The sequence below is a fragment of the Zophobas morio genome, unplaced genomic scaffold (assembly GCF_036711695.1).
Source record: "Zophobas morio isolate AGI-343-1 ecotype UQ-CSIRO unplaced genomic scaffold, CSIRO_AGI_Zmor_V1 ptg000020l, whole genome shotgun sequence".
Classification (NCBI taxonomy): Eukaryota; Metazoa; Arthropoda; class Insecta; order Coleoptera; family Tenebrionidae; genus Zophobas; species Zophobas morio.
In genome coordinates this window covers 1,515,836-1,530,404 of record NW_026972125.1, presented here as the reverse complement: position 1 = coordinate 1,530,404, position 14,569 = coordinate 1,515,836, and the positions used below count along the sequence as shown (strand labels likewise).

The window sequence follows — 14,569 nt, the reverse complement described above, 5'->3', positions numbered from 1 at the left end:
CATTCGACAGAATAAAGCCACATTTAACGTATTCAAAAACAAATTTTGGAAATTTTTAGAAAATGTTTGTTGAAATTTCTCGTCTGTTCGACAAGGTGTCCCAAAGACGATTTCAGATTTGTAATCTACAGAAAACTTTCTTGAAGTTAACACTTCTTCCCCATCAAATAGATCGACTTCTAACATTTTCAATTTTTTTTTGAAAATCTTTGGAAATTTGTTTTTTATTTTTCTCGAAAGCGCGAACAGAAGTTTCAAACCCGAGTTCAGATTAATAATATGCAAAAAATTCTCTATGCACTGGCCCATTTCTCTGGCAGAATTGAGCCATATTTAACGTTTTCAGAATTAAGTTTTGGAAATTCTTGGAAAACGTTTTTCATATTATTCGGCGATTCGACAAGGTATCGCGAAATTAATTCAGATGTGTAATCTCCAGGAAATTCTCTAGAGGCCAGCGTCTTTTCTGTTCAAACAGGTTCACTTTTAAAATTTTCAAAAAAAAAATTGAAATTTTGAAAATTTATTTTTCACTTTTCTCGCTAGCTGGAAAAACGGTTTCAAAAATTATTTCAAATTAGTAATCCACGAAGAATCCTCTATGTACTTGACAGAATAGTCACATTTAACGTTTTCAAAATTAAATTTGGGAATTTTTTAAGAAATAATTGTTGAAATTTCTCGACTGTTCGACAAGGTATCCCAAAGACGATTGCAGATTTGTGATCTACAGAGAACTTTCTCGAAGTTAACAATATTTCCCCATCAAATAGATCGACTTCTAACATTTTCAATTTTTTTTTTTGAAAATTTTTGGAAGTTTGTTTTTTATTTTTCTCGACAGCGCGAACAGAAGTTTCAAACCCGAGTTCAAATTAATAATATGAGAAAAATCTTCTATGCACTCACCCATTTCTCCGGCAGAATTGAGCCATATTTAACGTTCTCAATATTAAATTTTGGAAATTTTTGGAAAACGTTTTTTCATATTATTCGGCGATTCGACAAGGTATCGCGAAATTAATTCAGATGTGTAATCTCCAGGAAATTCTCTAGAGGTCAGCGTCTTTTCCGTTCAAACAGGTTCACTTTTAAAATTTTCAAAAAAAAAATTTAATTTTTGAAAATTTGTTTTTCACTTTTCTCGCTCGTTGGAAAAACAGTTTCAAAAATGTTTCCAGATTAGTAATTTACGAAGAATTATCTATGCACTCGACAAAATAAAGCCACATTTAACGTTTTCAAAAACAAATTTTGGAAATTTTTGGAAAATGTCCGTTGAAATTTCTCGTCTGTTCGACAAGGTGTCCCAAAGACGATTTCAGATTTGTAATCTACAGAGAACTTTCTTGAAGTTAACACTTTTTCCCCATCAAATAGATCGGCTTCTAACATTTTCAATTTTTTTTTGAAAATTTTTGGAAATTTGTTTTTATTTTTCTCGACAGCGCGAACAGAAGTTTCAAACCCGAGTTCAAATTAATAATATGAGAAAAATCTTCTATGCACTCACCCATTTCTCCGGCAGAATTGAGCCATATTTAACGTTTTCAAAATTAAATTTTGGAAATTTTTGGAAAACGTTTTTTCGTATTATTCGGCGATTCGACAAGGTATCGCGAAATTAATTCAGATGTGTAATCTCCAGGAACTTCTCTAGAGGCTAGCGTCTTTTCCGTTCAAACAGGTTCACTTTTAAAATTTTCAAAAAAAGAAATTGAATTTTTGAAAATTTGTTTTTCACTTTTATGGCTAGCTGGAAAAACGGTTTCAAAAATTATTTCAGATTAGTAATCCACGAAGAATCCTCTATGTACTTGACAGAATAGTCACATTTAACGTTTTCAAAATTAAATTTTGGAATTTTTTAAGAAATAATTGTTGAAATTTCTCGTTTGTTCGACAAGGTGTCCCAAAGACGATTGCAGATTTGTAATCTACAGAGAACTTACTCGAAGTTAACAATATTTCCCCATCAAATAGATCGACTTCTAACATTTTCAATTTTTTTTTTGAAAATTTTTGGAAATTTGTTTTTTATTTTTCTCGACAGCGCGAACAGAAGTTTCAAACCCGACTTCAGATTAATAATATGCGAAAAATTCTCTATGCACTAGCCCATTTCTCCGGCAGAATTGAGCCATATTTAACGTTTTCAATATTAAATTTTGGACATTTTGGAAAAACGTTTTTTCGTATTATCCGGCGATTCGACAAGGTATCGCGAAATTAATTCAGATGTGTAATCTCCAGGAAATTCTCTAGAGGCCAGCGTCTTTTCCGTTCAAACAGGTTCACTTTTAAAATTTTCAAAAAAAAAATTGAATTTTTGAAAATTTGTTTTTCACTTTTCTGGCTAGCTGGAAAAACGGTTTCAAAATTTATTTCAGATTAGTAATCCACGAAGAATCCTCTATGTATTTGACAGAATAGAGTCACATTTAACGTTTTCAAAATTAAATTTTGGAATTTTTTAAGAAATAATTGTTGAAATTTCTCGTCTGTTCGACAAGGTGTCCCAAAGACGATTTCAGATTTGTAATCTACAGAGAACTTTCTTGGAATTAACACTTTTTCCCCATCAAATGGATCGAATTCTAACATTTTCAATTTTTTTTTTTGAAAATTTTTGGAAATTTGTTTTTTACTTTTCTCGACAGCACGAACAGAAGTTTCAAACCCGTGTTCAGATTAATAAAATGCGAAAAATTCTCTATGCACTAGCCCATTTCTCCGGCAGAATTGAACCATATTTAACGTTTTCAATATTAAATTTTGGAAATTTTTGGAAAACGTTTTTTCATATTATTCGGCGATTCGACAAGGTATCGCGCAATTAATTCAGATGTGCAATCTGCAGGAAATTCTCTATAGGCCAGCGTCTTTTCCTTTCAAAAAGGTTCACTTTTAGAATTTTCAAAAAAAAAATAGAATTTTTGAAAATTTGTTTTCACTTTTTTCGCTAGCTGGGAAAACAGTTTCAAAAATTATTTCAGATTAGTAATCCACGAAGAATTCTCTATGTACTCGACAGAATAGTGTCACATTTAACGCTTTCAAAATTAAATTTTGGAAAATTTTAAGAAATGTTTGTTGAAAAATTCTCGTCTCTTCGACAAGGTGTTCCGAAGACGATTTCAGATTTATAATCTACAGAGAACTTTCTTGAAGTTAGCACTTTTTCCCCATCAAATAGATCGACTTCTATCATTTTCAATTTTTGTTTTGAAAATTGTTGGAAGTTTGTTTTTTATTTTTCTCGACAGCGCGAGCAGAAGTTTCAAACCCGAATTCAGATTAATAATATGCGAAAAATTCTCTATGCACTAGCCCATGTCTCCGGCAGAATTGAGCCATATTTAACGTTTTCAAAATTAAATTTTGGAAATTTTTGGAAAACGTTTTTTCAAATTATTCGGCGATTCGACAAGGTATCGCGAAATTAATTCAGATGTGTAATCTCCAGGAAATTCTCTAGAGGCCAACGTCTTTTCCATTCAAACAGATTCACTTTTAAAATTTTCAAAAAAAAAATTAAATTTTTGAAAATTTGTTTATCACTTTTCTGGCTAGTTGGAAAAACGGTTTCAAAAATTATTTCAGATTAGTAATCCACGGAGAATCCTCTATGTACTTGACAGAATAGTCACATTTAACGTTTTCAAAATTAAATTTTGGAATTTTTTAAGAAATAATTGTTGAAATTTCTCGTTTGTTCGACAGGGTGTCCCAAAGACGATTGCAGATTTGTGATCTACAGAGAACTTTCTCGAAGTTAACAATATTTCCCCATCAAATAGATCGACTTTCAACATTTTCAATTTTTTCTTTGAAAATTTTTGGAAGTTTGTTTTTTATTTTTCTCGACAGCGCGAGCAGAAGTTTCAAACCCGAATTCAGATTAATAATATGCGAAAAATTCTCTATGCACTAGCCCATTTCTCCGGCAGAATTGAGCCATATTTAACGTTTTCAAAATTAAATTTTGGAAATTTTTGGAAAACGTTTTTTCAAATTATCCGGCGATTCGACAAGGTATCGCGAAATTAATTCAGATGTGTAATCTCCAGGAAATTCTCTAGAGGCCAACGTCTTTTCCATTCAAACAGATTCACTTTTAAAATTTTCAAAAAAAAAATTAAATTTTTGAAAATTTGTTTATCACTTTTCTGGCTAGCTGGAAAAACGGTTTCAAAAATTATTTCAGATTAGTAATCCACGGAGAATCCTCTATGTACTTGACAGAATAGTCACATTTAACGTTTTCAAAATTAAATTTTGGAATTTTTTAAGAAATAATTGTTGAAATTTCTCGTTTGTTCGACAGGGTGTCCCAAAGACGATTGCAGATTTGTGATCTACAGAGAACTTTCTCGAAGTTAACAATATTTCCCCATCAAATAGATCGACTTTCAACATTTTCAATTTTTTCTTTGAAAATTTTGGAAATTGTTTTTTTTTTACTTTTCACCACAGCGCGAACAGAAGTTTCAAACCCGAGTTCAAATTAATAATATGAGAAAAATCTTCTATGCACTCACCCATTTTTCCGGCAGAATTGAGCCACATTTAACGTTTTCAAAACTAAACTTTGAAAATTTTTGGAAAATGTTTTTCACATTTCTCGTGTGTTTGACAAGGTATCACGAAACTAATTTAGATTTGTAATCTTCAGGAAATTCTCTAGAGACCAGCGTCCTTTGCGTTCAAACAGGTTCACTTTTAAAATAAAAAAAAATAAATTTTTGAAAATTTGTTTTTCACTTTTCTCGCTAGGTGGAAAAACAGTTTCAATAATTATTTAAGATTAGTAATCTACTAAGAATTCTCGATGTAGTCGACATTTAACGTTTTCAAAAATAAATTTTGGACATTTTTGGAAAATGTCTGTTGAAATCAGATCGACTTTTGACATTTTCAATTTTTTTTTTTTTGAAAATTTTGGAAATTGTTTTTTTACTTTTCACCACAGCGCGAACAGAAATTGCAAACCCGAGTTCAAATTAAAAATATGCCAAAAATCTTCCATGCACTCACCCATTTCTGCGGCAGAATTGAGCCACATTTAACGTTTTCAAAATTAAACTTTGAAAATTTTTGGAAAATGTTTTTCACATTTTTCGGCTGTTCGACAAGATATCGCGAAACGATTTCAGATTTGTGATCTTCAGGAAATTCTCTAGAGGCTAGCATTTTTTCCATTCAAATAGGTTCACTTTTGAAATTAAAAAACAAGAGAATTTTTGAAAATTTGTGTTTCACTTTTTTCGCTTGTTGCAATAAATGTAACAAATTCCGAAACAATTTTATAAACAAAATTTTGAACTAGCGAGGGTAAAATCAAATTTTAAAACTTATGAAGTGATCCGTATCAACAATTTATAAACACACTATTAATAAATTCATAAACAATTTTATAAAGAAATGATTTATAAACAAAAAAATTCAACAGGTTATATGTTTACATACATATTTTAAGCAATTTTGTAAACAAATTATTGGCAGATCAATAATTTTTAAACATATTTATAAGCAAACTATAAGAAATTCATAAACAATTTTATTAACAAATTATTCATAAAAAAATCTAATTTAAACACAATTTCAAACAAATTATTTATAAACAAAAATAAAATATAATTAAAATATTGTAAAAAAATATGGGTCCAAGGGTAAAAACTCAACACGGGCTCATAAATCACACATGCAGGATCTTTTATATTTTATGACATTTAAAGAATATTTATTCGACAGGATTTAATTTACAAGTTTACTTTGCAGCTGCACTTTTTTAATTTTTAAAAATTGGCACAAGCTTTTCGCGTTACCGCGGATTCAAAAATAATTATTTGCCGGAAACCTTGATCATAAAAAGCAGGAAATATGTAAATCGCTTTTCCCCGCGTCAACATTCCTCCACATTTGTCATCAATTATCTATAATCGAAAACGAAGATCGACTACTGACACATACATTCAACACTTCATTAACCCAAACACATGGAACGCAGCAAAACTGCCATCACAAGCTCCCACTACAAAATCTCCTCCAACTTTCTCAATACAAGGTATTTCTTTTTCGGAAAATCGCGAAACTTCCAAAACACGATAAAAACTAAGCAAATATCGCCCCCACCTATCCCAGATCCCGATTTAAATTGGGTCAAGTGCGACGCATACTTCTTCGACGTGTCATCACCAAATCAGACCAATTTGTTTTTTTATTGATTACGATCACCGTAAATTAATGTGACGGTGAGTATAAATAGATCGCGTGCGAATGGTCAATAAACACAAAATAAAGAGTCTGCGTCCAAGTCACAAAAATGTAATCTGGCTAGCTATTTTCGAAAAAAGCAGAATCATTCTCTTTTTCAAAAGTGTGACATTTGCAGATCGCGGATCTGGCAACCACCAGGTTCGGGACGCCAACGACACCGAGTCAAAATTCGCCAAAAAGGGTTCGAATGTGAGCTTTGTCTTTACCTTGGTCCTGCATTTTGAGCTGTGTGGAGTTCACCTACGGCGAAATGAAAGCATGAAAGTTGGCGAAGAAGACGCGGCACGGAGCGTCGCGACGCTCGTCGAAACCGCAACTAGAGCAACCGATACCGGCGCTGGCCGGCCAGCAACTGGTGGAACGAAACTGCTAACTCTCGTGTGGAGAGCTTCAGCGCCGTGCTATTTGCAAGTGGTGTTTGTTTATGTTGGGTTACAGTTCGATGGCTTGTGTTTGGCGAAGATGCCGATTAATGTTTGAGATAAGTAATGACTAATGAGGAAAGGAAATGATGATGAGGTGGTTGCAAAAAAAAAGATAATCATCGAGCGGTTCGTAATGGTGACGATGACAAAATAAAAGGATTGTTTTACCGGGTTTTAACTTTGTGCAATTTTTTCGTAATAGAGTATAGCGCTGACTTGTTTGACAATTTTCGAAATTAGCAACTGAATCGTCTGTTAAATTTCTTTTATTAAAACTAGCACTTGCGTTCAATTAAACGGAGTCGGAGGCTAATTAAGCTCCAAAACCATGCAATACCATAGAACTAAAATAACCTTGGACGGAATGCTGCTGTGAATCAAGAATCTAGCAATCAAAAAACAATGAGGAGTCATGGGGAGAGGATGGCCTCCAGATAAATACTGGTTTATGAGGAAGTTAATTAAGATACTTTAGAATATTCAAAGATTATTTATTTTTAAAAATATTGCTATTATTTTAAATAATTTGTGTCACCATGTACTACCAAGCAAGCAAAAAGATTCCTCTCAGGCCATTTGCAACAATTTTGTTTTGTTAATTTGTTTATAAATTATTGATGTATAATAATTAAATATAATAATATATTATTTTGCTTAAAACTTGTATATCGAATCGTTTGTATACTCATTTATAAGATAAGATTTATATCTCTGTATTCAAAATATTATCACAACATATCAGTACCACTGGTGACCTAATTAATACGTTAATAATATGAACGATTTATTTATAAAATTATTTACAAAATGTTTATCGTTCGTTCATAAATTTCTTTCTAATTTGTTTCCAAATTTGTTTATAACATTGCTTATAAATGTTAAAAACCTGTCTTTCTTTTAACAACTGTTTTGCTATCGTGTAAGGTTGATTTGGAAAAAATAAGAAAAAATAAAATTTAAATAAAAAAAAATTATATAACAAGAAAAATACTCCTATTGTTTATGAATTTGTAATAGTTTGCCTATCAATTTATTTAAAAATTGCTGATCTGCCAATACTTTGTTTATAAAATTGTTTAAAATTTTGTTGATAAGATTGTTTAACAATTAGTTTATGAAATTGTTTTTAAATTTACTTATAATAAGTAAATAAATGGTTCGTTTAATTTTTTCTGTTTATAAATCACTTGTTTATAAAATTGTTTATGAATTTGTTAATAGTTTGTTTATAAATTGTTGATACGGATCAAATTTAATTTAAATATATCTGATGTTAATTTGTTCATGTTCACAAACAATAATAACATATTGTAATTAAGCCTCTAATAAACATTATTATTATTATAAATAATTTGTTAATAGATTTGTTTAAAAATTATTGCTTTGTCGATAAAATATTTAAAACTGTTCAAAATTTTGTTAATAAAATTGCTGCTCCTAAATAATTTGCTTATAATCTCTTTCAGATTTGTAAATAAATAATTTGTCTAAAATTGTATAGAAATTTGTAAAATTTGTTTAAAAATTATCAGTTGGTTCATAATTATTCTACGACATTTCCTGAAGATTATTATAAATTTGAAATCTTTTTGCGATACTTTGTCGAACAGCCGAGAAATATGAACAAACATTTTCCAAAATTTTACAGCATTGAATTTTGAAAACGATAAATCTGGCTCAATTCTGCTAGTGCAAAAAGAAATGTTTACATACTATTAGTCTGAATTCGGTTTGAAATTTCTATTCGTGCTGTCGAGAAAAGTAAAAACAAATTTCCAAAAATTTTCAAAATAAAAAAAATTTGAAAATATTAAAAATCGATCTATTTGATGAGAAAAAAGTGCTAGCTTCAAGAGAGTCCTCTATAGATTACACATTTGAAATCGTTTTTTGCGCCCTTTTTCGAACAGACGAGAAAATTTAAACATTTTCTAAAAATTTCCCAGATTTATTTTTGAAAAGGTAGAGAATTCTTCTTAGATTACTAATTTGAAATCTTTTTAAAATTGTTTTTCTACCAAACGAGTAAATTTATTTAATTATTGGTTTGTTAATAATTATTCTATGAGATAGTTTATAATTTTGTTTAAAAATAATTTGTTTCTAATTGTTTGCAAAATTTGTTTATAAAGTTGCTAAAAATATGTTAATAAAGTTGTTTATAAATTTGTCTAAAAATAATTTGTTTATACACAACTGCAGTATAAATAACTTGTTAAGAAATTTGTACATATGTAAATTATTTGTTTATAAAAATATCTGCAAAAATTTTGCTTATAAATTTGATTATAAATATTTTCTTTATTCTCCCGGGGCCATAAAACGTCGAGGAAACATGAAAGTAGCCATTAGCTTGATGGACCCAACTGCAATATTTCCTTAGCTTACTTATTTATGAATTTTTAATACTTTACGTTGTTTAAAAATTAATGATTTCCCAATAATTTTGTTGATAAGAGTTGAAGATTAGTTTATGAAATTGTTTTTAAATTTACTTATAATATGTAAATAAATTATTTGTTTAATTTTTTTGTTTACCTATAAATCAGTTATTTATAAAATTGTTTATGAATTTGTTTCTAGTTTGTTTATAAATTGTTTATACGGATCACTTCATAAGTTTTAAAATGTACCCGCTTTATGTCTTCTTTTACAGCATTGTACAATTCTGTGACAAAGATACATATTTAAAATTTAATTTAAATACGTATGATATAATTTTAATTTGTTATTGACATATTCATAAACAATATTGACATAATATAAATATAATAAATTTGTTTAAAAATTATTAGTTTATTAATAATTATTCTACGATCGTTTATATTTTTGTTTAAGAATAATTTGTTTATAATTTGTTTAAAATTTGTAAATAAATTATTTGTTCAAAATATTGTTTAAAAATTGTTGCAAAATTGTTTATAAATTTATCTATAAATAATTTGTTTATATATAATTTAATTATAAATAACTTGTTAATAAATTTCTGTGTATGTAAATGATTCGTTTATAAAAATGTTTGCAAAAATTTTGTTTATAAATTTGGTTATAAATATTTTTTGCATTAATTTGGCAGAGGGCGAAGAAATAACTGTCGAAATAGTGTTTCCAATTTTTTCTTAGGAATGTGAAACCTTCTCGGGGGCCTAACTTTTTTTTATATGAAACTTTCTTGAATTTGCTTTGTTTAAAAATTATTGATATGTAGTAAATAAATGATTTGTTTAATTTTTTGTTTACCTATAAATCACTTGTTTATAAAATTGGTCATGAATTTGTTAATAGTTTGTTATAAATTGTTAATACGGATCGCTTCATAAGTTTTAAAATTTGACCTTATCGTCCCTATAGATCTTCTTTTTACAGCGTTGAACAATTCTGTAGTGACAAATATTTCAAATTTATTTTAAATATGTATGATATAGGCTTAATTTGTAATTGACATGCTTATAGACAAAAATGACAGACTTTAATTAAGGTACCAATAAACATTATTATTATAAACAATTTATTAATAAATTTGTTTAAAACGTATTGCTTTGTCAATAAGTTGTTTAAAACTGTTCAAAATTTTGTTAATAACATTGTTTATAAATTTGCTGCTAAATAATTTGTTTATAATCTCTTTCAAATTTGTTAATAAATAATGTCTATAAAATTGTATATCGATTTGTTTATAAATTTGGTTACAAAATTCTTAGTTTATTAATAATTATTCTACGGGATAGTTTATATTTTCATTTAAAAATAATTTGTTTATAATTTGTTTAAAATATTGTTCATAAAATTGTTGCAAAATTTGTTTTTAAAATTGTATCAAAATTTGTTCATAAATTTGTTAAAAATATGTTTATAAATTTGTCTATAAATAATTTGTTAATAAAATTGTTTGTAAATTTTTATTAGCCTGCTTATAAATTTGTTTAAAAATTATTGACCTGCCAAAACTTTGTTTATAAACTTGTTTAAAATTTTGTTGATACAAATGTTTGAAATTTACTTAGTTTACGAAATTGTTTTTAAATTTACTTGTAATATTATTTTTGTTAATAAAATTGTTTATGAATTTGTTAATAATTTGTTAATAAATTGTTGATACGGATCACTTCATAAGCTTTAAAATTTGACCTTACCCTCCCTTTATCTCCTTTTTACAGTGTTGAACAATTCTGTAATAACAAAGATTCATATTTCAAATTTAATTTAAATAGTTTTAAATTGTAATTGACAAGTTCACAAACAATGATGACATGTTGTAATTAAGGCACTATTAAACATTATTATTATAAATAATTCGTTTATAAATTTGTTTAAAGGGTGTCGATTTGTAAATAATTTATTTAAAACTGCTCAAAATTTTGTTAATAAAATTGTTTATAAATTTGTTCTTAAATAATGTGTTTACAATTACTTTCAAATTTGTTTATAAAATTGTTCGCTTATAAATTTGTTTAAAAATTATTAGTTTATTGAAAGTTATTCTACGAGATATTTTATATTTTTGTTAATATTTTGTTTAAAATATGTAAATAAATTATTTGTTTAAAATACTGTTCATAAAATTGTTGCAAAATTTGTTAATAAAATTGTTTCAAAATTTGTTCATAAAATTGAAAAAAATATGTTTATAAACTTGTCTATAAATAATAATTTGTTTAAAATTTTGTTTAAAGGTTATTTTTTATGAATAATTTGTTAATAACCTTGTTTATGAATATTTAATAGCCTGCTTATAAATTTGTTTAAAAATGTTGATAAGATTGTTTGAAAATTAGTTTACGAAATTGTTTTAAAATTTACTTGTAATATGCAAACGAATGATTCCCTTAATTATGTTTGTTAATAAATCACTTATTTATAGAATTGTTTATGAATTTGTTTATAAATTGTTAATACGGATCACTTCATAAGTTTTAAAATTTTACTCTCGCTTGATATCTTCTTTTTACAGCGTTGAACAATTCTGTAGTGACAAAGATACATATTTCAAATTTAATTTAAATAGTTTTAATTTGTAAATAATTTTTAGCAAACAATGAAACAATAATGACATATTGTAATTAAGGCACTAATAAACATTATTATTATAAATAATTTGTTTATAAATTTGTTTAAAATGTATTGCTTTGTCAAGAATTTATTTAAAACTGTTGAAAGTTTTGTTAATAAAATTGATTATAAATTTGCTCCTAAATAATATGTTTAAAATCACCTTCAAGTTTGTTAATAAATATTTCGTCTATAAAATTGTATATTAATTTGTAATAATTCGTTTATAAATTTGTTTAAAAATTATTAGTTTATTGATAATTATACTACGAGATACATATTTTATATTTTTGTTAATAATTTGTTTAAAATTTGTGAATAAACTATGTCTTCAAAATATTGTTTATAAAACTGTTTGTAATTTGTTTATAAAATCGTTTCAAAATTTGCTTATAAAGTTGTTAAAAATATGTCTATAAATAGTTTGTTTTAATTTGATTATAAATAACCTGTTAATTAATTTGTATATACATATGTAAATCTTTTTTTAAAGAAGGTGAAACCTTCTCAGGGACCCAACCGTTTTTTTTTAAGAATCTAAAACCTTCTGTTTATAAATAATTTATTCTTAAGTAATTTGTTTAAAAATTTGTTTATAAATAATTGGTTTGTAATTTGTTTAAAGGTTATTTTTTATGGTTGATAATAAAATTATATATGAATTTTTAATAGTTTGTTTTGTTTAAAAATTATTGATCTCCCTATAATTTACTTGCAAAATTGTTTAAAATTTTGTTGATAAGATTGTTCGAAAATTTATTCAAGACATTGTTTTTAAAATTACTCGTAATATTTTTTTTGTTAATAAATCACTTATTTTTTAAATTGTTTATGAATTTGTTAATAATTTGTTTATAAATTGTTGATATGGATTACTTCATAAGTTTTAAAATTTTACCTTATTATTTATTTTATATCTTCTTTTTACAATGTTGAACAATTCTGTAGTGACAAAGATACATATTTCAAATTTAATTTAAATAGTTTAATTTGTAATTGACAAGTTCACAAACAATAACGACATGTTGTAATTAAGGCACTATTAAACATTATTATTATAAATAATTGATTTATAAATTTGATTAAAAATTATTAGTTTATTGATAATTATTCTATGAGATATTTTATATTTTTGTTAATAATTTGTTTATAAAATCGTTTCGAAATTTGTTTATAAAGTTATTAAAAATCTTGTTTTTAACTTTATTTATAAAATGTAATTAAATAATTTTATTTATTTTTTTGTTTATAAATCATTTGTCTATAAAATTGTCAATGAATTTATTAATAGTTTGTTTATAAATTGTTGGTAAGGATCACTTCATAAGTTTTAAAATTTGACCTTACCCAAAATTCAATTTTTTTGTTTATAATTTGTTTTAAATTTTGCTTAAAGGTTATTTTTTTATGAATGTGTTAATTAATTTGTTTAAAAATGATTGATCTACCAATAATTTGTTAATAAAATTGTTTATAAATTTGTTCATAAACAACTTGTTTCAATTTTCTTTTAAGTTGTAAATAAATAATTTGTTTAGAAAATTATATATCGATTTGTTTATAAATTTGTTTGTAAAATTTGGGTTTCAAATTCTTTCAAAATTTGTTTATAAAATCGTTTCAAAATTTGTTTATAAAGTTTTTAAAAATGCGTTTATAAATTATTTATAAATTTGTCTATAAATAATTTGTTTTAATTTGATTATAAATAACCTGTTAATGAATTTGTATATACAAATGTAAATCTTTTTTAAACAAGGTGAAACCTTCTCAGGGACCCAACTGTTTTTTTAAGAACCTAAAACCTTCTGTTTATAAATAATTGGTTTGTAATTTGTCTAAAATTTTGTTTAAAGGTTATTTTTTATGAATAATTTGACAATAAAGTTATATATGAATTTTTAATAGTTTGTTTTGTTTAAAAATAATTGATCTCCCAATAATTTATTTACAAGATTGTTTGAAAATTTGTTTAAAAAATTGTTTTTAAGTTTACTTATAAAGTGTAATTAAATAATTTGTTTATTTTTTTGTTTATAAATCATTTGTCTATAAAATTGTCAATGAATTTGTTGATAGCTTGTTTATAAATTGTTGGTAAGGATCACTTCATAAGTTTTAAAATTTGACCTTACCCAAAATTCAAATTTATTTTTTGTTTATAAATAATTTGTTTTAAATTTTGTTTAAAGGTTATTTTTTATGAATAATTAATTTATTCAAATATGATTGATCTACCAATAATTTGTTAATAAAATTGTTTATAAACAATTTGTTTTTATTTTTTTTATTTGTAAATAAATTATTTGTTGAGAAAATTATATATCGATTTGTTTATAAATTTGTTTGTAAAATTGTTTATAAATTTTTGATTTACCAATAATTATTATTCTACGAAGTGGTTTATAATTTTATTTAAAAATAATGTTACTAATTTTTAAATTTGTAAATAAATTACTCGTTCAAAATTTAATTTCGTTATTAATAAACAAATTATTTGTTCAAAATGTTGTTGATAATTTGTTAAAAATTTGTAAATAAATTATTTGTTGAAAATTTTGTTTATAAATTGTTGCAAGTTTGTCAAAATTTTTTAATAAATCATTTCCTTATTCACTCAGGATCATGAAACGTCAAGAAACAAGAAAGTAACCAATCGCTTAATGGACCCAATTGCAATACTTCCTTAGTTACGCTCGAAAAGTAAAAACAACTTTTTATTGAGCGATCGAAAGCCATAGAATGAGTTGCGCTTTTTGTTTACTTTCACTTACCGCATGTGTAAATGTGTTTAACCACGTTATCGCTGCGTACAT

General features: G+C 25.8%; 1 protein-coding gene across 2 annotated transcripts in view; it reads right to left on the bottom strand.

Moving 5' to 3' along the window:
• The window catches only part of LOC135131384 (adenylate cyclase type 2), a 200,326-nt gene extending 193,672 nt beyond the window's left edge, over positions 1 to 6,654 (bottom strand). For both annotated transcript variants that reach the window (XM_064059064.1, XM_064059065.1), the window contains exon 1: positions 6,486 to 6,654. In XM_064059064.1, coding sequence (XP_063915134.1) covers positions 6,486 to 6,498 — 13 coding nt within the window. In that variant the 5' untranslated portion in view covers positions 6,499 to 6,654. The remainder of the gene's footprint in view (positions 1 to 6,485) is intronic.
• Between the last annotated feature and the right edge of the window lie 7,915 nt (positions 6,655 to 14,569).